The sequence below is a fragment of the Cryptomeria japonica genome, chromosome 10, assembly GCF_030272615.1.
Source record: "Cryptomeria japonica chromosome 10, Sugi_1.0, whole genome shotgun sequence".
NCBI classification, from domain to species: domain Eukaryota; kingdom Viridiplantae; phylum Streptophyta; class Pinopsida; order Cupressales; family Cupressaceae; genus Cryptomeria; species Cryptomeria japonica.
The window spans coordinates 601,554,396-601,582,240 of NC_081414.1; the positions used below are offsets into that span (position 1 = coordinate 601,554,396).

Sequence of the window (27,845 nt, forward strand, 5' to 3'; positions counted from 1 at the left end):
GTTAGGACCTTGGTGACGTTGTCGAGATTAGGGCCCTATGGTTTAGATGACCATTTTTAGGGTATTACAATATGCAAGTCAGATTGAAGAGTTTTAGATAACTCCTTGACAGTTTGGATACCCGAGAGCAGTTTGGATTGCATATACAGCCATATATGGTGAATTGATCTATTCATATAGTTTCAAGGAGAGAAGCAATTTGTAAAGACATATCTGTATTTGATAAATATATTCAGAGACTTTTGTTGCTGGGTTTTTCACCTTCAAGTTGGAAGGTTTTCCCAGGGTATCTTGGTGTGTTCTTTGTTCACTATGTTGATTTTCCTAATTGTTATTAATCTGATCATAAAATTTAACAATTTGGTGCTTGGTATATCCAATTTCCCAAGTTCACATACATTAGAATTCAAGAATGCTCTTGTTTTCCCTACATGCTACCGCGCTATCCTATCGACAAGATAGTACTGCTTGAGTTGGTGAGACAGTTAACCACATATGATAAAGTGCAAAAGAACAAACACAAGACAAAAATTGCTTTTCCCATCTCAATCAGGCAATCATTAGAAGTGTGTCCATCCCTACAGGCAACAGAGAAATCAGAAGAAGAGTTAAGATCCCACTTCCTTATTCCATACTTCTCCAGAGACAAATTTGATCCTTATGGCAACATGAGAAGAGCGAATGGAAGGAAACACAAGCATAAGCTACAATTGGAAGACTACTGGATGAACACCCAAGATGATCTTGAAATAAGGAGAAAAATGTGCTCAAGGCTACCAATTGACATCATCAGAACGTGCAAAGTATTCGACATTCTAGATCAAGCACATGATAGTGGAAAGCACCTTCAACCGGTATATGAGCAAGAGAAAAACAAGGAGGTGAAGGTCAATTGGATTGATGTAGAGATCACTGATTTGAAAGACTTGATGAAGCTAGTCTTAGTATACACAAGACGATGGGTAGACATTCAAATTCAGAAGTGAAAGAGCCAGAATGCACAATTGACATTCGATTTGATGGGAGAGACAAAATCATCCGATGAAGATACAAAAAGCACGAGTGTTAGTGGAAGTGCTACCCAGTCCACTACTCTTGAGGATCAAAGAGAAAAGAAAGTCAGAAGGAAGGGCCTTCACACAAGAAGCATAAATTAGAATCAGGCTGCCCTTCTACCAGTACTTCCCCCATACGTGAAGTGGAGATGAATCAGGCAACCATTTAGGAGAGTTAGCCACCAAGAGGAAGAATAGATCATGGAGTGAATGAATCTATGGAGTCTACAATCCAGAATAGCAGTGTGAGAAGGTAGATAAAAGTAAGCAACCACAAGTTCAAGACAATTCAATTCCACATGAGCAAGTTAATAGCAAAGAAGGTAAAGATGTTTATGTGGATATTGAGGATGAAGATGAAGAAGTAACCTCTCCACCCCAAGAAGACCAGCAGCTTAATGAGGTGCAAGTAGGAGAAGAGAAATCTGTTATCCCAACATGGCTCAAGGAGAGACTAGCAAAGGAAGTCATAGTGATAGAAGAAGAGCCTTTGGATGACTTAGATAGTTTTCTAAACAAAACTCAAGAGACAACTAAGAAGAGGAAAGCTACTAAGACGTCAAAGATGACAAGGGACAGTAGAGGATCTCAAGTGTTATAGATTGCCACTCCAAGGGTAGATAAGCCTGAAGGCGAGATCACAATAGAAGAGTATGATTTGGAGCTTATTGATTTAGGTCCTCCCATCACTGAGTAGGCATTGGAAGACATGAATGATACGGTAAAGACAATCCATGATATGTTGAGAAAGAGTGAAGATTCTGATTTAATCTTTGCCATTCAGTGTATTTGGGAGCACTATATAAGCCCCACTCATTTCATTTGTAAAGGATCGATTAGAAGAGTTTTGAAGAATTGTTGCTTAGATGTTGCCAAAATTAATAAAATCATTAAGTGTTGGTGACTTGTTGTGTTTTGGAGCATTTCCTTGTTTCTTCATCCCTTTATGAGAGAACTTAATATTTGAAAAGACAAAAAAATAGAATAGAATTTGCTTTAGTATTTTAGATGAATGAAAGATGCATGTGCATGATCGATAGTGAAGCTCTTATTGTTCATACTACTAGTACTCCATCGATGGTGAAGTATCTCGCATGGTCAACTGAACCTATTTTAGCCAAGCTTAACATCAATTACTATTCCATCATTGACATGCTTCACCTTGAAGGTATCTATGCTTGTGGTAGTGATTTGAAAATCATCAAGCTACCCCTAGAAGATCGCACTAGCCTTGTGGAGATGTTCATGGCATGTCAAAACCAATCTTAGTTGAGCTTACTTGAGATTGTCCATTGTCTTGCATTCTTAGCAATAGCATAGCATTCCTAAACCTTGCTCCTTTTTCATTTTTTTATCAAAGATCATCTGTAGTAGGAAAGAGCGATATTGCAACATCATTTGAAGAGCGTCATTTCATGAGCTTGAATTGAAGAGAACAAATACGTAAGTCCCTTTGGAGGTACAACAAATACATCACACCATTGTAAACCTTGGAGTCGTCTCAAGTGATCCTTTTCCATGTTCAACATTCAAGAAGTCTTTGTTCAAGAGAGGATAGAGTATTCAATACTTTATTCTGTGTTCGATCGTGCATAAAACACACATCAACACACCCCATTGCAAATGGGGACCCCTCTTTTCGCTTGGTAGGTTAGTGTTTTGTTTGAGTTGAGTTTCAATCTGACAACTTTTTGGAGTCTTTGACCTTTGAATGAGGAGTTTAGTTGGTTTCATTGTAGTATAGGGGTAAGTCGGGGAGTGAATATTGATAGTAAAGTCCAAGATTGCTTGCAATTCCATTGGAATTGTAAGCATCAAATCAAGTTAGAGCCCTTCCTAAGAGTTGAGCTGCTTGCAAAGCCATGCCTCCCAATACACGAGTGTTGCAAATCTTAGATTTTGATAAGGGTTAAGCTTGAGTTGAACTTGTTCATGATCAAGTCATTAGGGTGAGTGAGTTGAATGGCATTTGAACATTTGTTGAGAGTGGAGAAGGTAAGGGTGATTTCAAAACGTAAGTGCTTGCAACCTTGTAGTTCATTATGTGAGTACTTGCAGATTCTGACAGGTATACATGAGCACTGTAAAATCCCTATTTCTTGTATGAAGTGCTCAAAATCCCTATTTTTTGCATGAAGTGCTCAAAATCCCTATTTTATACATGAAGTGCTCAAAATCCCTAAATCTTACATGACAAGGGTGAAATCCCTAAATCTTGCATGAGGTATGCGAAAATCCGAATTTGTGCATGAACAAGGTCAAAACCCGAAATTATGCATGCATAGCTTGAAAATCTTAATTTGTGCATGAACAAGGTTATATCCTAAAACTGTGCATGCATAGCTTGAAAACCCGAAATTATGCATGATCAGGTGTGAAACCTGAAATCAGTATAAATGCAGAGCGGACCTGCGAATTGCAACTCACAGCTGCAAATAGGGTTAAATTCAATCATTATCTCTAGCAAGAGGACATGAATCTAATCGAATATCCATGAGAGCAAGGGTTTTGATGATCAACAATACAAGCAGATAAAGATTGCAAGCATTGATCACAAACAAATCAGACATCGCCAGATCTGAAAAAGAACAACATTTCCAGAAATTCTGACTTTAAAGGACATTTTCAGAAATTTCAAGCTAGTATTATTGATCACAAACAAATTAGACATCTCCAGATCTGAAAAAGAACAACATTTTTATAAATTCTGACTTTAAAGGACATTTTCAGAAATTTTAAGCTAGTATTAAGTGATTGAAAGGTTAAATCAGGTGTTAAGGCAATTTGACAAGTGGAATTTCCAGATTCTTGCATTAATATTTTATTCATTACTTTGTTTTCTTTTGTAGGAACTTTGCAAGTGATGATTGCATGGGATGCATGAAAGAAAGACACCTCAACAAGGCAAGGAAGGCTAACATCAAGGTCAACATCATGATAGAAGATACCTCAATGATGCAAAAGAAGACATCAACACATTCAAAAGGGGGATAGTAAAAGACAAAGATGGAAAAGCGAATCAAGACATTCAAGGAGATGCACTTTGTTACATCAAGACAAGATCAACACATTCAATTCAATGCATGAATTCATCAGCATACTCATGGAGAAGGGCTTTGCCACTTGAAAAGAAGATCAATCCATCATAACGGAAGAGTTACATTGCATATGGAAGATGATACAATGATCTTGGATTTCCTTTGGAAATCCAAGATCAAGGTCAATACAACAAGGAGGTAATCAAGGTTAGGGACATCATGCATAAGTGATAACAAGAGAGGGACATTGAAAATGTGGATGGAGGATACAACTACGACTACACATGAAGATCAAGCATTGACATCATGAAGGCAAAAGAGATGAAGGTGGAGTGTAAGTGCAAAAGACAAAATCAATGAATGCATCTCTCAAGCAGATAATTTTAGAAGAGTTAATCAAAGTTAGAAGATGACGCAATTTGGGAATATGACCCATCACAATCAGTCAAAAGCCACATGATGATGTTGAGTACCAAGAGATATAGCTTGCGATGAGGTATCAAGTCTTCAAAGCATGCAAGTAGCTGAGGTGGTGACAACTCACCTTCACCAACCAATGTGATCATTCCAAGTTAGCATGTCTAGGTACATTGAATCTATCTCATTCAAAGGAAGAGCAAGTGACATGTTGCACTACATCAAATACTATTCAATGTACGTAACCTCATTTCTCATTGACCCGAATTCAAAGGAGGATGTGTCCAAAGCAATGCAATTTTCTCATTGGTCAAGGAGGAGTTAGTTATAACTAACCCTAATTAGGGTTTCATCTTGTAATCTTGGCCATTGATTTGTAATCAATCCTAGCCTTTGAATTGTAATTGAGAAGCTATATAAGGCTTGCTCTCCTCTTTTCTAAGGGTTAATAGTTAAGAGTCAAAGAATAGAATAGCTAGCAGTAGAGTATGAGGAGGAAGCTAAAAGTTGTTGCCAAAACTATGGTGGAATTAATACATGTTTTTCATTGAAGCATGGTGGATCTTTATGTGTTGCTGCAACATTTTGCATGGTTTCTTGTTACTTCTCATAGTTAATTGAAGTTCATTGATTATGGTGTATACATGCAATGATATATGATAAATTCCTTCGTTCATACAGTGGTTTGCTGATGGTAAGCTATAGTGTAAAGTTAGCTTGAACCTTGTTTTTGTGGCTAAATTCGAATGTGGATATTTGTTGAAGTTGTGCCAACATTGGGTATTTGTATGAATATTTGCAATAATGAAATAATTCACTACCTTAGGAGATTGCATCAATTTTGTGTAGTTGTTGTTATCATGACGAAGCAAAGCCTGGTTTTAAGGAGTTCTCTATCAAAGCATCATCCATTATCATCGTCGTCCTTAGGTGTTAGATTAGCATAATTTACCTAAACCCTTTACCCCTTTTGATATATCTTTGTTTGAGAGAAGTTAGTTTGCAAGTTCCAGCTACGATTCATAAATGTAAGTCCCTTTGTGATACTAGTATATCACAATATATACAGTGTACATTGAGTCTCGCCATTTGCATTGTATACAACTTATCAGGTGGGGGTGAATCAGCATATTAATTAACTTTAACTTTCTGAACTTCAATCACAAGTATACAACTTATCTCATAAACATATTGATTGCATACCAACATTCATGTGTGATCTAACTAATATGAACACAAGTAGAACACAAGATATATATGTGGAAACCCTTACGGGAGAAAACCACGACAAATCAATGCTTTTATACAATTCTTCTTTTACAATGTTTTGTAGGCACCAACCTACTAGAGGCACCGACCCCTACATTTGTGAGCATCAACCCATTGGAAGCACCAACTCCCACATCTGAATTTTGTTTCCACCTTCTGAACGTTGCTACTACAATAGATGATGGATCCACACTTTTACTGTTAGTCTCCTCCACGAATCTGTTATATTGTCTTCAACAAATCTGCTATAATTCTCTTCTTCAAATTGTTACAATCACCTTCTCAAAATGATCACAAGTCTGTCACAAAACTCTTACATTCTCTCCTCCAATCTACGCATATTCTTTTCTATAACTACAATATCTTTTCTTCAAAACCTGATCACAAATATTGTTATGTTTTCTTTCTAAATTCTGCTGATGGTTTCTTCATAAATAAGCCCTTATACTTTCTCTAATATGCTCCATGTTTCTGTTCTTTTTCAAGTATTATCGTTACATTTCTTCTTCTTAAATCTTCTCTTTATTTCTTTTATTACTTCGCGTGCTTTTATGGTTAAGACAATCTACTCACTCACCACTTGTTTCATGCACTATATTCTTCACTCAACACAATACACATACTTTCTAACTCAAACATCTTCTCCTTTTTAATCTGAAACAAACATCTCCAAGGAATGTGACTTCCTTACCAAGATTCATCACATTTAATTAATGGACATGCCTTCTTCAAGAGAGACGTCCTTTGATTATGCAATTAATTGTTTGCTGTTGTATGCAATTCTTCGAATCTTCGATTACTGTTGGTTTATATCTTAAAGATTTAATCATTAGTAAACTAATTCACTGCATATTGTGATCACATATATCTTTTAATAAATCAATCAGCATATTCTTAATTGGCCAGCATCCTTAGTATTAATTACTGTTTTGATGTTAATCACTACTTGTTTTATGACCACAATCGCACCCTTTCCAATAAAGTCAAATGTTGATTAAGTCGCTGTATATTATTTAATCTTCTAATGAAGTTGCTGCATACTTGGAAGTCACCATTCTTTGTATATGAATTCTTATCAATAAACTCACTTTGCATTAGCACAACATTTTGATTACAACTGATGTCCAGTTTCCATCATTTTGGGACATCCTTGATCATGCGACCAATTATGATATCACCAATCTTTGGCTTATATCTGGCTCTAAGCATGCAAACAAAAATAATTTTGCTGACATGCTCAACCATATCGCACGATGTGGTGATTACTTGGCCATTAATATCGAAGTTCCTCTTTTGGGCAACGATTATATATTGGGTGTCTTCGAATATTCTTTTGGTGGCTCCATTCTTTATAGGCACACTATTAATTGGTCTTGATAAAGTCATACCGTATTGTTGATGTGTTTTTCATGCACATGCGAACACAAAATAAAATACCAAGGTATCTTATCCTCTCTTGAACAAAGTTTCCCCAAATGCTGAAGATTTCGCCTAAGGATCAATCAAGAAGACTCAAAGGTTCTTATATGTAGGGTCTCTATGTGTGGATAAGCTCTTGCGGTATGATGTGATTTTGCTAGAATCACAAGGGAACTTACATTTGATGACTTGAGCATTTGATTTACTTTGGATATCATTGGAACGTGGTTCTTTACTGATCCTTGATTTTTTAAAAAGGGAAAAAAGGATAAGGGTTGGAGAGGAATCTAATTCTAACACTAAGAATGTAGGAGCAATGGATGACCTTTGATGAAACTGTAACTAAGTCTTGCTTTGACATGCTATGATCATCTCCACAAGGTTAGTGCGATCTTCTAAGGATAGCTTTATGATGTTCAGATCACCGTTACAAACATAGACACCGTCAGGTTGATGCATATCAATGAAGAAGCGATAATTGAAGTTAAGCTTAAGTTGAATGATTCCAGTTGACTACGCAAGGCAAGTTTGCAATCAACAAACCGCTAGTAGTATGGATATACAAATTTCACCATTGATCATACAAATTTCTTCCATTCATCTAATAACATGAAATTAAACTTGAGACGTATAGAGACCATGCAAATTGTAGAATCAACACATAGAATTCACCATTCCTTCAATGAAGTTTACATTTCTTTTGCAACAATCTCTTGGCAACAATCTTTGCCTTCTCTTTCTACTCTACTCTAAAATGCTATCTACTATTGAGCTACTAATTATTGACTATCTCTCTTTTGCTCACTCCTAACTATTCTAACCTCTATTAACCCTTACAAATGAAGAGCCAGGGCTTTATATAGAGACCCCTTTACAAATTGATGGCTCTGATTGACTTAGAATCAATGGCTAGGATTAAAGGATAGGAACCCTAATTAGGGTTTGTTATAACAAACTTCCTTAGCCAATGAGAAAATTACATTCCAGGAGTGAGGACCAATAGGAAGCAAGGATAGGTACTTTGTGTCGTCCCCGATGAGTCAGGTACATTGAATTTGGACATGCTGAGGTGGACCAATCCATCTGGAGGAAAAATGACTGGGATGCCACCTTGTCTGACGTTTGTATCTTGGTTGATCCTCCTCTGTCCTTGATGCGAAGAATGATGTACCTCCTTGACTTCCATGTGCTTGATGAGGCTTCCTCATTGTCAAGTGTTCTTTCTCTGGTAGCATACCTTGCCTTGAAGTGTCATTCTTCTCTGTCATCATGTGGTTTCTTCATGTGGTAGAATGAGGTCTTGAGGCTAGCTTGCAAGTCCTCGAACACTTGAAGTCTTCCAACGCTTCAAAACACCTTGAGTCCTCCTTTATGCATCTGGAACGTCCTTGATGTTGATGGACTTAGAATAGGTTGTCCTTGTCTTGGCCTGATTTTCTTCCACCTGCAAAACAAACCAAAAGATGATTAAGTACACATGATATATTTATCTCACATAGCATTTTCTACCTTAAATCATCAACAAAAAGGCATTAGAATGAAATTCGCTCAAGATCCTCCCCAGGGACAGGCCCTATATGAATTTCGCTCTGGACCCTTTGGAAGGGTCAGGAGCGAAATTTGCATTTTAGCTCAAATTTCATCATCTCCTTGCCTTGAACTTCTCTTGACCTTTGAATCGCTTTCTCCTGAAGACATCGTTGATTTGACCTCCAAAAAGACCAAAAAAAAGGATTTCGCTTTGGACCTTGGCCAAGGATAGGACCTATATGGAATTTTGCTCTGGACTCTTTGGAAGGGTCAGGAGTGAAATTTACATTTTAGGACAAAATCTTCACATTTTGTGACCACAACTTGCTCAAATGCATGTCTAAGGATGCCTTTAATCTCAATCAACACTAGGTTTGATGCAAAATTGGAGCAAAATAGAGGTTTTAAGAATTTCGCTTTGGACCTTTTGGAAGGGTCAGGAGTGAAATTCACATTCTAGGACAAATTCTATCATTTCTCTACTCCAAAATGCCTTCCAAGGCAAGCATACACTAGTCTTCTCTCCACCAAGGCTTGGGAATCCATCTCTTAATCTCAATCATGGGCAAATTAGGTGATTTTGGGAATTTCGCTTTGGACCCTTTGGAAGGGTCAGGAGCGAAATTCTAGTTTTAGGCTAAAATCCTTCACTTCTTCACATTCCATCACTTCAAAAGGCAAAGACATGTTAATCCACTTCCAAATACGCCCAAGGAACAAGGTTGGTATTCTAAGCAAGGAAGAAAATAGTGTTTATGGGGATTTTTGCTTTGGACCCTTTGGAAGGGTCAAGAGCGAAATTCCCAATCTTGGACAAAGTCCTCACTTTTCAATGCTTTCATTCTCTTCCTAAGGTGAGGACATGTCCATTTACCCCTACTATGTCCAAGGAACAAGGCTTTTAGTCTAAACAAGGAAGAAAATGAGGTTTATGGAGAATTTCGCTCTGGACCCTTTGGAAGGGTCAAGAGTGAAATTTCCATTCTAGGTTGATTTTCACCATTTCATCGCCTCAAACCTTGTTTCAAAGGCTAGAACACCTCAAGGTCACTCCAACCATGCCTTAGAAGTCCAAAACTTGGCCATGACAAGGAAGAAAATGAAGGTTATGTGAATTTCGCTCTGGACCCTTTGGAAGGGTCAGGAGCGAAATTCTTACTTGGGCTCATTTCTCACCTTTTTCCTCCCTTCTTTGGCTTGAATATAACTTCTTAGGCCTCCTTCCATCATGATCAAGTGAATTTGCTCCTCAAGTTGGCATCTCGTTCAAGATTTTGTGAAGAAATAGGGTCTTACAAGAATTTCGCTCTGGACCCTTTGGAAGGGTCAGGAGCGAAATTTGCATTTTGGGTTGATTTCTGAATCCATTTCCCACATTTCTTCATTCAAACAAGTGAATTGCCTTCAATAATACCTGGGACATGGATTAGTTCATAGATTTGGGCAATGTAGAGTGTCTTATAGAGGAATTCGCTCCGGACCCTTTAAGTTATTTTTCAATTATAAGTGACATTTCCTTATATTTTTCTTCTTTCTTATACTTTAAGTTGTATTCCATATATATTGTTAGGATGTTTGAGAGTGGTTTCGGACCTCTAGGACTTATATTGCAAAATCTAGTTTTTGGAGGATTCTTCAATTTTCTAGACTTAGTCAAATTTCAGGATCAGGATGACATTCCAAACTTAGCCAAATTTCAAGACATTTGAGGATCAGGATGACATTATGTATTCAACCAAGGTTTGATTTAGCAACTTGAAGTGCAACCAGATAGTACACAAAAAACACCCTAGGAATGATCTAAATTACCCCTAATCACTCAATTGACCTGACCTCTTGAGGAGATCCACCTGACTCAAGCAGAGCTTGCTACCCTAATGAGCCCCCTGGCGACCCTTCAAATGCAAAAGGTCAATAGATAAGAACCTAAAAGGACCTAAAAAGCAAACCCTGGAAAGCAGAAAGTAGGGGTCCCCATTTATAATGGGGCGATGTGTGAATACGTCACAACACGTATTTGTATGCTTATCACTGTACTTTATTCATCAGCTTGTGATCATTCTAATAGAATTGTTGTCTTTTACAATGTTTTCCATACTTCTGCTGTCACGTGATCATTTCCTTTCATCTCTGTACAAATTTGCTGCAGACTTCATATATTTTAATTGCTCCTTTCACATTCTCTTAGCTAACTTTGTGGTTATTGCTGAATATTGTTTTGTCTTGCCACCACGTAGCGTCTTGATGACTAATGATAATATCCTTATGAACTTATCACTGTAATCTAAATAACACGAACTCGGCAATCATCCTTATAGTAAAATCCTTTGTGCCATTGATAGTGATAGGGTCTCAGATGTTGAAGTCTTCATTTCACTATCATATAATGATTGAAGTTGCCATCTTAATATTTGTTGATGTTGCTTTCATTAATCGAAATAGATACTATATTCAATGCCAATCGTTCCTCATCTTGGAGAATTGACAAACTTGTTATATTATATATTTCCTGTGTATTACTGAATGAGTCAGTCAGCATGTAATTACTTCTTCTTCTCAACTAGAGCGATCAAGACATTCATAAATATATACTTTTGCCTTATAATGCAAATCATCATAGGTATTCTATAGAGTCATGCCTTTATAATACTTAATATCACTGTCTCATTTATATTTGCCTTTGTAATACCACTCTTGATCTCTTTATCTGCTACATACTCTTGGGATGTACATTTAGTGGCCTTTGGCCTTGTTGTGACCTTTTCACACATCGCCCCATTGCTAATGGGGACCCCCTCTTTTCCTGCTTTCTGCGTTGTTAGGTTAGGGTTTTGGCTGCTTAGTGGGCAATTTTGTGTTTCTCGTGCCCGAGTCTCGGAGTTTTGATTGTATCAAGTTGCAAACGTTGATATTTTAATGATCCTAAATTTTGTCTAAGTGTTGACCTTTTGAGCATTAACATGTTTTTTAAACACGCGCGTCGGTGATTTTAAAGTGCCAAGGTATTTTCAGACCTTTTGGAGTTGTTTTCTCGCTCCTAGGTATTATTTAAATTGATTTTGCACTTTATCCCGATAATTTCCTAGTGTTTCGCTCATTTTTTTTGGAAAATTTGCTTAAGTCTAGTCTAATTTTGAAGTTTCTAAGTAATTTTGAGTGGTTAAAATGCCAAATTCCTAAGGGAAATCCATATTTCAAGGTTTAGAAGGTCAAATTCCATGCTAGAGGTGCTTTTCCCCTCATATTCCAGACTACCCACCCCTTTCCCCCACTCAAAACCCACACTACACATGGGTTTCCCCTGAAATCCATACTGGCTATGATTTTCCACCACTGTTTATCCATGCTTGGGTCGTTTTTCCCCTAGAAGAGCTAAAATTTGGCGAAGTGTCAGGATTTTTCCAGACTGCCATCGATTTTCCACCAGAAGTGCGGATTGAAATACGAACTATAGTGCAGACAACGTTGAGGATGATTCCATGCCTGGATCGATTTTCCACAAGGCCGTTTTGTGACAAGTTAGTGCAGATTTTTGTACAGACTCTCAGTCCATACCCAAGTCGATTTTCCACTGAGAGCAATTTGATGAGTTTCGAGTCCGGATTTTCATCCAGACTGAGGTCAAATTTCCACCAGGGAGTGTTTTTTTGCAAATGAAGTGAATTTGGAGTGTGGATTCCTTGTCCATGCCCCCAATCGATTTTCCCCTGGCCTATTTTGTATGCATTTTGATGAAATTTTCTATGGATTTTTTTATCCAAGCTAAGATCGATTTTCCCTTGTGGGGATTTTTTGACATTTTAAATGATTTTTAATGGGATTTTTTAATCCCTACCCAAATTGATTTTCCCCAGAGGCTCAATTTTGACTTAAAATTGAAATATTTAATGAGTGAGCCCCATTTTAATTGTTTTTAAATGATGATTAATGATTATTTAAAATTTTAAAAGCAAAAATTAAATAACTTGCAATAAGCATTTAATGTTTTTACCCTTCTAGAAGCAAGTTAGTTTTGCCAAACAAGTATATAAGCAAGTGTTTTATCCCACATTGCTTGTGTCGTGAAAGTGAGAGGCAAAAGCAAGTATAAGAGAGGAGTCTCTAGTAATATTTTATTATTAAATCTGTCAGGTGTCTCAATGAAAGGCAATTTTTCTCTCTTATTGGCGAATTTTGGCAAAGTGCTAAGTGAAGTGTTGGATTGAGGATTTCTTTCCTCCATTTTTTCCAGCTTGGCAATCCTTTCTATTGCTACCATTGAAGTTCATTTCCAGATTTTTCGATTTTTCCCAAGTTTGGTGATTTTTGGTAGAAGTTGGCGATTTTTAGCATTTGAGAGCTTTGGCGATTTTATTCTCCATTGTTGCTTGCTGTTCCAGACCTCCATTGTTGCAGATTCGAGCTACATTTTCAGAATTTTCAGAAATGGTGTCATGGCTGGAAAAGTTCGATTTTTACTTGGAGCATACTTTGGTGGATTCCATGCATGTTTGATGCCACCTTTGCCCCTCTACTTGCTGTCATTGGCTTCAGATCTGAGTTTGCTTCAGATTTAGACCTCTATTGTTGGCTGTACATTCAATTTTTAGACTTAACTTTTATTGCCCACCCAGCTGCAACTTTAGCGATTTACATTTGGAGACATTTTGGAGGCATTTTGGGATCATTTTCAGACCATTAGAAGGCTGTCTCAAGGTCTGCAACTATGTTAATGGCTGCTTGTCCTCAGAAATTTATCTTTTACTAGCCATGACTATGTTTCCAAAATTAGTTATTTTCATCATCAAGACTGATTTTATCAAGTTTGTGCATATTTTTGAAGGATTGCAACATGTTTTTTGAAGTTAATTTATTAGTTGCAGGTTGTCTTCAGATTTGTGACCTCCATTGTTGACTGTTGAAGGTGTCCTCAGACATACCTTGTATGAAAACACAACCTTTCACACCTTTCCTTAGTCATCGTTGATCCGGTATACTCCTTTGCATTTTAGTTTGCATAATTTCTAAGCATAAGGAGGTATTAATAAATTTTATAGAGGATTAGCGTTGTCACACTTTGAATCTAATTGTCGAAATCTACCAAGAGTATGGATTATTTTCTTGACTTTATGTTCTAATTAGTTAAAATCTTTAGAAAGTCATGAATTTTATCAAGAACATTATTTATTTTCCTAAGTCTAACTTCAAGCTTCGTACAGGTACGATGTCGAAGTTCGGATTTAAGGAAAGGAAAGAACTATTGAAGATGCTGGAGACTGGATTCTATCCAGAGCTCAAGATTTCATCCAGATAGAAGGAGATCACAGATACAAACATGCATTTCCTTGACTTGAACGAGATGCGACAGCGGATGTTCGGAGTTGGAAATCAAGTTCCTTCCCCAGCATATGCGAACATTATGAAGAGTGATATTTTTCATGCTGTTGGATTTCCACAGTCCATACAGTGCAATGAGCTTATCCTGGAGTGTGCACGATGTTATGATCCGCTCACGCGAATGATCAAAACTCCTAAGGGCGTTGTTATTGCCTACCTTGCTGAGGATGCTATTGCTGAGGTGTTCGGAATTCCACACGGAACAGATATGAAGGATGTGACCAAGGATGAATATACAGAAAGATAAACAAAGAAGATGGGTGCTTGCAAGAATATGATAAACAAAGAGTGGATGATTGAGCCTAGGTCTCATCATTCCAAGGCTTCCAAGATACTCATGTACATAGATTTCAAAGAGGAGTATAGCGACTTAATATTCCTACTCAACAGAGTGATGGGGATGCCGCAAGGAGCAATATTCGATGGATGGATGTTCTATTTCATCCAGGATTGTCTTAGAGGGACATTGGTAAATTGGTCTAAGATTATAAGTGATAATCAAGACTTTCAGCTGAGGAATGTAGAGCAGTCCAAGTCATTCGTCATGACTTCTTACCTGGTATACCTGCTTGCACGGTTTGTTTCATACAGAGGATTGATATGCAAAGGTGAAGTTAGGAATGGGCAAGCACAATTCAGGAGTCATGAATGCTACCCCCAGCTGAGCATGTACAGAATTGAAGACTATAAGAGAGTGAATGATGCATTCACTATGTACATCATGCGGATGCTGCAAGGCGGAATCTACAGAAGATTGTCCAAGGAGGCAACAGAGTTAATAGAGAAATATGGATCGTGGTATATTCAGTTTCCCACTTTCACGTACCTTAGGATTCATGGGCTTCAATCTGAACCCTATAGACTTCCTAGGTATCCGACTGACATAATGATCTTGTTGGAAGTGGTGAGACAACTTCTAGAGTTTGATGCCATTCAAAAAGAGAAGCACAGGACAGGAATGACATTCCCTATTTCAGTTGGGAAGACGTCAGAGGTTTGCCAGTCCGCTGTAGCCGCCAGCACTGCGAGTGAGGAACTTGCATTCTATCGATTTGCTACATACAAGAAGAGAGAAAGATTTGATCTAGACAAGAAGGTCGGAAGGATCAGAGGAGAGAAGCTCACTCACAAGGTTGACATAGAAGATTATTGGGCTAACCTGATGGACGAGCAAGCAGTGAAGAGAAGAATGTGGTCCAAAATGTCAGTGGATTTCATGAGGAAGTGTGGACATTTCCTCATTCCTGATCAGGTATTAGATGATAGAGATCATACACATCCATAGTATGAGAGTGAAATGAAGAAGGCAATCCTATTGCCTAATTGGTCAGAGTCAGAAGAGATTGACCTGAATGTATTGATGAGAGAGGTCTTGAGTTTCTCCCGTGCATGGGTAGATATGCAGATGAATAAGTTAGTTTATATGAGTGTTCCCTTCACTTATGAAAGGACGAAGCTGGAAGAGTCTACTTCTGAGGATGAGCAGAGGACTATCAGTGATGTCAGGATTTATGCAGACGAAGAGAGTCAAGCTCCCAAGAGAAGGAAGAACACGCTAGGAGAAGTCAAGGCCAGAGGGAAGAAGATTGAGGAGGTAAAGAAGAAACATAAGACTATCATTCCTCCACCTATCATTCCTTCACCACCTCTCAGTGTCTCATCAATCAAAGTGATTGAAGTAACAGAGTAGAACAAGGAGACCCAACAATGTTCCAACAGAGTGATACTACCAGGGAATATTCAGGAGTTACATGACATAGTGACATCTGCACCTTTAAATGAGAATGATGATCAGCCGAGATCCCCTACTATCCTTTTGGAAGTTAGTTTGGGAATTGAGATATACGATTTGACTAGGAATAATCCTAATGATGATGATGATGTTATCTCGGCATTGAGAGGACTTGATCGATAAATGTGTCTTGATGATGGCATGGAGATGGCCGCTATTCTTTATTGGCTGATGAGAAGTATGGAGAAAAGGTAGAAAATGATAGAGGTACAACCTATTGATGACATTGATGACTACCTAGCTAGGAGTGCTAAGGAGAAAGAACCCAAGAGAGCGGAGATTTTGTCGCACATAGCTAGAGATGAGACAGGAATGTGGATTGTGCAGATTGTTGTTCCTATTGCAGGTGTGACAACGGACATTGCTACTCCTATGGATTTCCAGATCACTTCAGTTGCCCTTGGTCGTACATCCAAAGAGCAAGAATTTTAGGAGGTTGGTGAAAACCTCAGGGCAATCGATGCAAGGTTAGACAGAGAGAGTGCGGAGAAAGAAAGGTACAAAGAAGAGAATATCAGACTTAGAGAGTATATTGCAGGGATAAGGCGTGAAAATCCCACCCTTATTTCCCCTATTGCAGTTGACCATGGAATGCATTCACACTATGAGGCAGCAAGAGATACACTCTCGGAGGTGGAAAAGTGGATTGAGAGTACAAGGAAGCAGGCAGATGATTTCCTTACTCAGTTTGTCCATGCATATGATAGGACAACAGGGCTCGTATTCAGGATCCAGTATTTGGAGGGAGTTTGGGAATAATTCCGGCCTATTCAAGAGAGGACTATTCCATACCTCCAGGGTTTGAAGAGGATTCCTAATTCCACCTTGGTCAGCAAGAACATTGTGCACAGTGGAGACAGATACGATTTCCATGGCTGGTATTGTTCATTAGCCTTGAAGAAATCAACTTATGAGAACGCCTAATCGAGTTGTATGGAGATGGAAGGGTTGATTCAGGACATTCAGATGAAGATCCTTGCCTCGATTGAGGAATTGTTGGGTGTTGATGTTAGTGATGCTAGTGGTTTACACTTAGCCGAATTAAGAGACAAGATGAAATTTATGTATTTTTGCCAATTAGACTCTTTGAAGAAGAGTCAGATAGACGACTTGGTCTCTTTGTTGATTCATGTTCATAGTTCGCAGAAGCTCATGCTAGATTGGGAGAACATTTGGGATGCTTGCTCGGATTCATTGGACATGATTGATTTACAATAGGATACCTTGCCTAGCATTTCCATGGAGGAGGTGGATTCATTATTGGCTAGATTCTTGGAGTATGCTAGGAGAGAGAGATGCAGGGAGGAATCTAATCTTCTAGAAGATTCCCTATTTGATGACTAGGTATCTTTTTATTGGGCCATATGTTGTTGGCTCCGTTTTTTATGTAAAGCGTAATTAGGGCAATTCTAGGGTTTTGTTAGCATGATCTTGGCCGTTGATCTTGTATCAATCTTGGCCATCCATTTTGTAAGAGACTCTATATATGCCTCCTTGTCTCTCATTTGTAAGAGTTTTTTGTAGAATTGTTGGTATATGCTGCAGCTATTTGAATCATAATCATTGTTCAATTGTTAGTGATTTTGCTCTTCAAGTGTTGTATTTGCATTCATGGTTCTCAATTCCTCCAAGTTAGATTAGAATTTATTTTCATGTATGTTAGATTGAGTGAAATATTTGTTGAATTTATTTGTGTGGAATCCTTAATCCATACCACTAGCCTCTTGCCGCTGGTAAGTGCACCTTGTGTGGTCAACTGGAAATTTGAGTAAGCTTAACTTCAACTATTACACATCCCTTGACAAGCATCAACTTGGATGGTGTCAACATTTGATGGTGATAGCCTGAAAATCTTTTAAGTATACCTTAGACGATTGCACTAAGCTTGTGTTAATACCGGTTTGTGAGACCTCGCCTAGTTTGATTCCACTAGATCTGTTCATCATTTCCTACATTCCTAGGCTTAGAATAGATTTCCTAAACCCTACTCCTTTTGCCCATTTTTTAGTAAGAAGTAAATCCAGAGCCATATTGATAAATCTTAAGTTGTTAGTACACCTATTCTGCACCTTCATAATCGAAGAAGATAATCCAAACATTTGCATAAGTCCCCAAGTGAACACAACAATTCACATCGACCATTGAGTTACCCACTCGTCAAGACCTGACATGTAGAAACCTTGGAATCATTTTAGTTGATCTCATTCTTAGCGTCTGAGGTGATTTTGTTCAAGAGAGGGTAAATTACCTTGGTATTTTATTCTGAAATGTTATGTGCATAAAACACACATCAATGGGCCTGATGTGTCCTTCATCAAATATATATATATATATATATATATATATATATATATCTTTATCAAACAATCTCTTGACAACGATTTCTTTGACATCAATGACAACATTTCCAACAGAGTTGATGTAAGAGATTTATTAATCAGTTAACAGGTTGAGATAAGTGCTTTTGCCCAATTTTTTTAATCAAATTAGCTCTGTTAAGCATGCTTAGCAGTTAGCCCTATCCATCAGCATCTTGTTTATTCTCTTTGCAACTCCATTTCATTGAGTTCTGTATAGAGTTGTCTTATGTTGTGCAATGCCATTGCCCTTACAAAATCTATCAAACTCTGCCGAGCAATGTTGCCCCCCCTATTTTCCATTTTCTACACCTTGATCTTGTTTTCTATCTAGTTCTCTATTATTGCCTTAAACTCTTTGAATTGATTGAGGGTCTCAAATTTATACCTTAGAAAATAGACACGTCTTCCTAGATTAATCGTCAAATGAGTAGTACATAATATTGGGATTTTGCAATAGTCCCTAGAAGTCTAGTAGAGCTTGAATAGAACTAAACATGATTTGCTTTTCATATATAGTGTTCAGAATAGTCAAATTCCAAAGAACAATCAGCTAAGACCTCAATAAGATTTTTATTTTTCAAGGCTCTAAGGCCTTCTTCACTAATGTGGCCCATGCACTCATGGCACAACGTGATCTTCTTGGCCAATAACTTGCTCTCTAAGGTAAGAGCATGCTTAGGTACCCAAAATACATGTTCAGGTGCTACCAAAAGCCTGGCTACTACTAAAGTGATAAGTTGTTGGTGAAGTCTAATAGTGGCTATAGAAGTACCATGCTACTGAAGTTCCACTAGTGGCTATAGAAGTGGCACTATGTTGTTGAAGTCTGCCAACTTGCAGCCAAAGTGACACTATTGCTGAAGGTCCATCTTTTTGTTGAAGATGCTCCTGAACTTCAAAACTAATATACAGAATCCAACTTCCCTAACAAGCACCATAGATCCACAAACTATTTTACACCCTTCCTTACTAAAGATCGCTTGCAGTTCTTCTTCTTCTCTTTATTCTTTCTTGTTCTTCTTCCTCTCTTTGCAGTTCTCCTTTACGTGGCTTGTCTTGCCACAATTCCAACACAACTTTGGATTTACCAAGAGATTTAGATCTCTCTTTGAATTTGAATCTTTTGGCCTTCTTGTTCTTTCCGTTGCCTTTCTCCTTTGATCTAACTTTGACAACCAATTCATGTTTGGCAGAATCTAAAATTTTCCATCTCAACCCCTTCAAGAGAAGAGCATTCATCAATTCTTTAGGCATAAGCTTAGTGGTAGTATTACCGATTGCCATTACAAAGTTGTCTCATGAGTCCAACAAAGAACACAAAAAAGTAATATATAGATCCTCATTATCCATTTGCACACCTATGGATTGTAACTCACAATGATGTTGGATGCATTTAGGTGCTCTATGATTGAGTCTTCATCACTCATCCTCAAAGAATAAGGTTTCTCTCTAGAAAAAGTTTATTTACTAAGGATTTAGCTTGGTATAGCCAACTCAACTTCTGCCAAAGGTTCTCTATTTTGGTTTCTTCTAATACATTTAGGAGCGCTAAATCTGCCAAATAGAGCTTAATTAGGCTTCTATCTTTTTGATCCGACGCCACCTAGTATCCTGTCTTGGTAGTTGCAAGTTTGCTTCTATATGCCACTCCATAGGTCTTGATCTTGAGTAGAAACTAAAAATTTGTGTCATTAAATTTGTCCATGTCCAAAGTTGTGATGTGTTCGCCATCTGCTCTTGAAATAAGATCCTTCCCATGCACAACTCCCACTCAAACCAGGATTAATAGCAAAAACTCCTTTTCCCCAGCCAAAGATGTAACAATTTGGTCAAGCTTTGATCTCAAATGAAAAGAAGATGGATATGACTACAAAACAACTCCATATTTAATCTTGAGAGGACAGAATTCAAATAGGCTATAGATATGTCAACTTGTATGTCTTTGCATGTTATTGCATGTTGACATTACTTTTACCTTGGAAAAACCCTTTTAGAGAAAAGCCTAGCAACAAATGAGCCTCAGTGTATTATTTGATAATCACCAATACCATGATTACATTACAATGTCAGTCTCCTCTACATAATCATCAACTATATTTGGAGAAATTCTAGTTGGATAACTCTTGCAAAATAACAAATGCATCTCAATCTCCATTATTCGAAGAATCCAATATATAGAGCCAAGCTCAAAACCAGAAACCATAAGTGGTTTTTAAATCCATGTGCTAACCTCATGTTCCCATGCAGCTGCTTAAGTCTATTTTCTGCTTAATTTTAAGTAGTTGGAGTGTTCCCATGCAAATTTAAAATTGTTGGGAAAGGATAATTTAGAATCTTTTGCTATTTTAGTAGAGCAGCTATTATTTAGGAATGGAAAATAAGCTGTGGGAAAATAGGGGGGGCTGGAAATAAGCAGCAACTTCTTATTGCCAAAAATGCCATGTGGCACGATTTGTTTCCCTCTTTTTTTTCAATACTTTATTTCTATTTTTTCTTGTGCACAAATTATTACTAATATTATTAATACCAATTTTAACATGTCGCTTGAAAATAAGCAGAAAAATAAATATTCATGGGGCCACCGGCTCCACAAATATTTCCTAAAAAAGCTGAACAGTTGCTGCTGGCCAAAATAAGCTAAGCAGACGCATGGGAACATGCCCTAAAACCATGAGCAAGTTTAGGCATCCAAATCCTGCACAAAATCCAGTGTCCCCACTAACTACATGAAACTAGAAATGAAATTGGAAACATCACATACCTTCTTCCATCAATTTAGAGCATGCCATTTTGGACTAAACCATCTTTACGAAAGATTCTTCATGGGCCATTGTTGACTAAAGATCCTTCTTTATCTTCTAGGCCATAATTAATTCCCTCTCTTCATGCTTTTTCTATCTTAGCAACTCTTACACAACTTACACTTGTCGAAGTTGCTAAAGCAACTTCCATGATGCTGTGTGATAATTACAAGTTGACAAATACAAACTAATTATTTAAATCATATATCAAGATTTGCAAGATGAATGATATCTAATCACAACAAAGGTGCCCCCATGGTGATAAATAGGAGTGGAAATAGAACCATTCATTGCCACAAATTTAACCCTCTCTCAAGATGCCCCTAAGTTTATATAAGGTACCCTGCTGGTGAGAATGGAACCTGGGTTTGTGGTGTGAAATTCATCATGCTGTACCATTTGCCCCAAGTTTGTTGGTTACAATAATGTAAAGTTAAACATTGGGTGGACTTGGTTCCTAAATATGATAACACAAAATTGTTAGGTTTTACAAAGGGGTGGAGTTCATATTGGACATGGAGGTAGGTTTTGATCGGTATTAGTGGTGACACATAGGGTGGGCTTGAGGTCCATGCAGTCATTATTTGATGTAATGCAATTACTTAGCACAAAAGAAGACAAAAAGAAAAGAAGTAAATACTCCATTGTAATAGTGCATAACAAGCGTTCATACAGATAGTCTCTTTCTCACGAAATGTCACATTTTCTACAATGCAGCACATTCCTTGGTGGCATCAGACGTTGCCAAATATCAGAATTTGGATGACTCGAAAAATTACAAACTATGAGCACAATATTCTTAGCATTTATATATTTGAAGTTCTAAAACCCAATGTTCGTTTGTAGAGGTTTTGATATAATATAATTAGTTATTATAACATACTTTATAATGTGTCATTCGATACTAATTGTTATTATACATTGATGGCCAGGTAGTCCGTCCAGGTTTGAATATAGAGATAGCTCCAGATGCGATTGCAAATCAATTAAATGTCAGAACTGGGGCTCTTGTATTGTCGGTAATAGTTTTCTTCTCCTGGAGTAATATAAAGAGTGATCATGCAAGCCATTAGGGATCATATACATCTTTATTCTGCTTGGTTTGAAACATATAAATGACATGTATTCTGTGGGATCTGTTAAAGGTTCCTGGTGAAAGTGCCGCAGCAAACTCAGGGTTGATTCCAACAAAGAGAGGATTTGCTGGTAAAATAATTCTTGGCGATGTAATAATTGGAGTCGCGAATTCACCTGTACGAGCATCACTTCGACACCCATATCTTCTATTTGTCCTTTTTTTTTTCACTTCTATGAAGCATGGCAAATAAATTAAAATAATATTTAATTATGATAACCAACCTTATATATTGCATTTTGAATGAAGCAGATAAAAAATGCTACAGAACTTTCCAAAGTTTTGGAAGATTATAGTGTGGGAGATAAGGTGGTACTAAAAGTTCAACGAAACACTGGCATGGTAGAAATACCATTAACTCTAGAAGAGAGCAGACTATAAAATTCGGTGGACAAACGAATATCTTATTTAAAGAACAACAAAAACAGAGATATATAATTGCACCATCTTGTACAGTCAATAGTCTTAATCATTCCATTTTTCTTGTATTTTTGTATGGTTTATAAGCTCTTAGAAAATTAGGCAATCAAGTATGCTATCCTCAACGGGGCTTTTTGGCACAACCATTTAAATTGGTTGTTAGTCATGTAACTTTTCTCAAATCGGCAAGTTATGATTTGTACAAGATCTTTTTCTTTATGTTTTCAACCATTTAGAGTTCTAATAGAAGTTTTAACCATTTAGTAGTTTAATAGAAGTTTTATGTTTCATCTCCTTTCTTAAGACTTGCTCCCAATGGTGAAATGCAAACAAACTGGCAATAATGCTAAAGGAAAATCCTCAAGTACAAGAAGGTGACCAACATCAAGACTCTGGGAATAAGTGATCTTGGCATTCTTAACTAGTTCTCCCTTGTTCAAATACTTTAGTTTACTAAATTGGATTATAAATATGTTATCTCTGGCTCTGTGATATATATAAATATATTAGTGTCCAAGTTAGACCAAAATCATGGTCCATGGCCAAATAAATGGCTTCTAGGAAAGTAAGTGACAAGTAGGCAAACTATACGGGTGGTAGGTACGTGTGTAGTCATAGTCAACTAATTGGAAACTTGTCAAACCAGAGGCTTTGAGGATATCCATAAAAAAATAGTTCCAGGATTTTCTAAATACCACATGCAAATATTTTAGCAGCACTCCATGATCATAATTGAACATTAAATGAAAAAGAAAAACATTAAAAGCAATGCCATACCTCAATTTCTTATGACATTAGCTGGGCTAATATAAGTGTGAGAATGCATTCTAAGTATACTTTTTGGTTGTGGATGTCACTTAGTGCCACGTCCAAGATCAACATCCATATGCTCCACAAAATCCATTGTCATGGATTTCTTGAAAAAGCAACCATAATTATGCTGAGTATATATTGGCCTAATGATTATGAATATGGCAAAATAGATTTAATGTTATAGTCGTGATGTTGTTTCTAGCATGTCTTGATGGCAGGATAACTGACATCAGCATACTGCTGGTCAGGAAATTTTCAAATTTGGCTCCCCCAACAACAGTGTTACATCTAACCTAATCTGCCTGCCTTCATTTTATGCGTTATCTCCGCTTTTTTAGTTGTAACTTGAGCTTGCACCAGGTCATGTTCTCCTAGTTGAACTTCTTACATGTATATCATCTAATCTAGATAGTCTCTTTTTAGGAAGCTTACTTCGAATAAGATTATGCTGAATCTCTCAAAGAAACAGTAATTGAAATTTGGAATATTGCTCATTAATTTTCTCTGTTTTTTCAAAGTGCCCATGAAATCTCACTGATTGTTCCGTATACATTTTAGTAGATATTTAATACTTTGATATAACATTAAGATAGAATTTGTCTGGTATAATTTAGTTTTGCTTTGATCCCATTTATCTTACATTCTATTATTTGTCAATTCATTTCTCTAGCATCTTGGTTCGTAACCTTAATTTTATTTTTGAAGTTTTAGTGGTTTAAGGTATGCATAATACCATCAAATTACGGTGTTATCTATTGTTTGAAGTTTGGATAAGTTCCTTATAGGGGGTTTCAATAATCGTCCGTAAATAAACGTTGTTGGGTATTCTATATTTTAAAACACCTTTTATGTTAGTATGAGTACTAGTGATTTCTCTTTTCCAGCAGTTTGATAAAGGTAAGCCTAGCTAGATTGGTTAGATTGTCAACTCAAATAATGGTTGTCTTACCCGCAAATGGCTGACAAAATTGGTAAGTGACAAGATTTCTTAATAGGGCGCGCCTTTAAGCTTTATCACTAGTGTGTCCTCATTTTTAGAAACTAGTTTGGATAATATGGTTCAGAATTAAGAGTTGATAAGAACATGGATTATCATATTGATATTTATTAGTTCCTGTCAATTAATTCAACCAATCAGAATAAAGAATTAAAATTTGTGAACAAAAAATATAGTGTAACTTTAATTTTTATTTTAAAATTTTTTTCTTTTTTTTCCCTATTGATTATAGTAAGTAGAAAATTCAATTTTTTCAAGAAAAGAAATTCAAATTTTAGAACAAATACAATTTGCTATTATTACATAGAAAGATGATTATTTTATATTTATTATTAGTAAGCAGCAAGCCAACTTTAAAAAACTAACATCAAGCCCGCCAAGTCCCTGCCACGTTTATCATGTTAATGAATGTAAAATGAAGGCAGTCGTATGCACAATTAATGGAGGCGAAAACCAACAAAAATAATTAAAGGAACAATTAAATCCTAAAAAGTAGGGCATAAAATTACTTTTTAACAAAGGTAATAAAATACGATTTTTTTTTTTGAATTGCAGTGGGTGTGAGGCTTTGCCGAAATAAGAGTAACAATTTTAAACATGCTTTTCAGAGTAAAATGTTGTGGCCAATAGAAATTTGGCCTCCTCACAATAGGAATCATTTTGTAAAAGTATGTCTTTATATAAAGATAATGTTAATATTTTAAGTCAAGGATTTGTCTTTGTTAATTAACTTCTTTATTTTAAAAATTTAAAATTTTAGCAAATATAATTAAATAATTTTGTTTATATAATTATTATTTTTAATTATATTAAAACTTAAAACAAAAAGAATATATTAAATCAATAGTAAATTATATCATGTTAACTCTCTACCATCTAATATTTAAAGAGTGATAATCAGATGACAACAAAATAGTTTAAAGACCATAATAGTATGACAATATAATATAGACCTGTATTATAGCAAAATAGTAATATGGTAAGACTTAAGAGCCTTATAGTATGGCATTACAAAATAGTCAGAACACAATAAATGAATAGTAACATAATCATAGCTATCTTCATCTTCAAGATATGTCATTTGTGTATTGTAAAAAAAAGGAGAGTTAAGTTTGCAAACTTTAAACTTGAAACGACTCTGGCAAGTTCATTACTTCATTGTGATATATATATGACATAAGTGCAACTTAATTTTATCTTAGCATAAGAGAAATTAAAGAATTTTTTGGCAATCTTTTAACAATTGAACTACTAATGTTTCGTAATCAAAATAGACATCCCAAATGCTCTCTCTCTCTCTCTCTCTCTCTCTCTCTCTCTCTCTCTCTCTCTCTATATATATATATATATATATATATATATATATATATATATATATATATTCATCTCTAATGTTATTTACTCTAAACTATATATATATATTCATCTCTAATGTTATTTACTCTAAACTAATTACACTATATTGGCATGAACTTGATGCAATGCATCCCTTGCTAATTATGGTAGTGTTGTTTGGTTGTCAAAATTAAACATTTTAAGCAATCATCAACTTCTTTATCTTAAGATTGCTCATTAAATCCCACAAACATGCACTGCAGAGTGCATTGGGGCAAGTTTCTATCTTTGTAAATAAAAATAAGTAGCATTTTCTTTAAAAAAATGTGTAACTATAGGTTTCCTATAACTCTCTTTCCTTGGCATAACATTCTTAAGTGAGATGGATTTCATGTAGTGCTCATCAAGAAACCCTAGAGAACAAAGGCACTGATTCATTAACATCAAAGAATGGGATTGGGCCTATAAACACCAATCCAACTCCAAAAATCCATACATGATAACATGAAACATCATTGATTCCATAACACAATCTGAACCATAACATTACTTTTGATCCACAAATCTTTCCTTAAACCAAATACTCTCAAAACATCTTCATAAATGTAGAATTAATGAACAAATGCATACAACTAAAAGAAGACTCATGAAACCATAAAAAAAAATCATACAACCTCTAGAAATGTGCAATAGAGAGTTACAAACCCAAAACCAAGCCTTTGGTCCAACTCGGGCTGACTCGAACTCCTAAAACTGACTCGAAGACAAAAAACAATGACTAGCATGTTTGCCCCATGAAGTGGCACATATGTTAAGTCTATTAATTCATTTGTATCATATTGTAGCGTATTTGCAACATCTTTTGGTGCATTGTGCTCCGTTTTAGCACATTTGCAATAGATTCAGGATTGTATAATTGGGTTGACTTAGGGCTTAAATCTCGACACCCAAATGACCAAAACTGCAAAAACTAATGAAGACCCATTTGAGATGGGTGAGTTTCTTACTCAAAAATGCAATTGGATAATATGCAAGACAAAAAATAAATTCACAAGACACGAAACATCGAAAACAACTCCTTAAAACAACAAAACAAGAGCACCTGAAACAACCATTCAACAAAACACAAAATGAAAACCCATAATTCTTCCAAAACATTAAATACATCATACAAATGTCAAAAAAATGATTATTTTCCTTATTGAAAGAAAAAATACATAAATGTGAGAGAAAATCACAAAGAGCACCAACCTGGAACAAGGAGAATTGGACAAAAAGGGTTGAGATGAAAGAAGATTCCTCACAACCAACTCTTAACATGCAGATCAACCACAACAAATCCACCCTTCTTTAATGTACACACAACGACAATGAAATTCGAGAAGCACTCCCATTCTATTCTAAAAAAAAAAAGCACAAGAAGTCTCCCTTAAACTCCAAGATCAAGATTGAACCTTCAAAATCAAAATGCAGACCCTCAACTCTTTTCCCATTCTCTGATTTTCAAAAACATGAGGAAACCACCTTCATCCAAATCCTTCCCCCAAAACCCAAAACCAAAAATCGCTCTCCACAAAAATGATCCAATGCATTGAAAATCAAAAGCATACTTCCCTCTCGCACTGAGGACACATTTAGCAACCTCCTATTCAAACACCTGATCACTCCCAATCAACAATTGAAATAAAAAGGCAATTAAAACCATTGCTAATCACAACTCCCAAATAAACATCAAATAATAAATAATAAATCACAAATCAATCCCACCAAATAAAAATACTAATATATTATAATCCACAAAACAATATTATTACAATAATATGAGACTTACAATATTCCCAAGTGAATAATTATTTACTCACACATAGGGCTATACATTATAATATTTTTTATTAATCACCACAACTAATAACATCAAATCAAAAATTAAATTAAATAAAACACAACATACATTAAAACACACAAATCCTAACAAGATGACTCTAGACCACAAAACTGGAACTTACATAAGACACTGACTAGGGTTAAGATGTAGTAGGGCCTTAATGTCACCTCTGATCAACTGCCATTGGGATTAGAGGCACTCTC

At 36.3% G+C, this 27,845-nt stretch overlaps 1 protein-coding gene across 2 annotated transcripts in view; it reads left to right on the forward strand.

Moving 5' to 3' along the window:
- Positions 1-22,840, forward strand: part of LOC131028447 (protease Do-like 8, chloroplastic) — a 186,560-nt gene extending 163,720 nt beyond the window's left edge. For both annotated transcript variants that reach the window (XM_057958701.2, XM_057958702.2), the window contains exons 11-13: positions 21,990-22,076; positions 22,203-22,310; positions 22,445-22,840. In XM_057958701.2, coding sequence (XP_057814684.2) covers positions 21,990-22,076; positions 22,203-22,310; positions 22,445-22,573 — 324 coding nt within the window. In that variant the 3' untranslated portion in view covers positions 22,574-22,840. The remainder of the gene's footprint in view (positions 1-21,989; positions 22,077-22,202; positions 22,311-22,444) is intronic.
- The last annotated feature ends 5,005 nt before the right edge of the window (positions 22,841-27,845 follow it).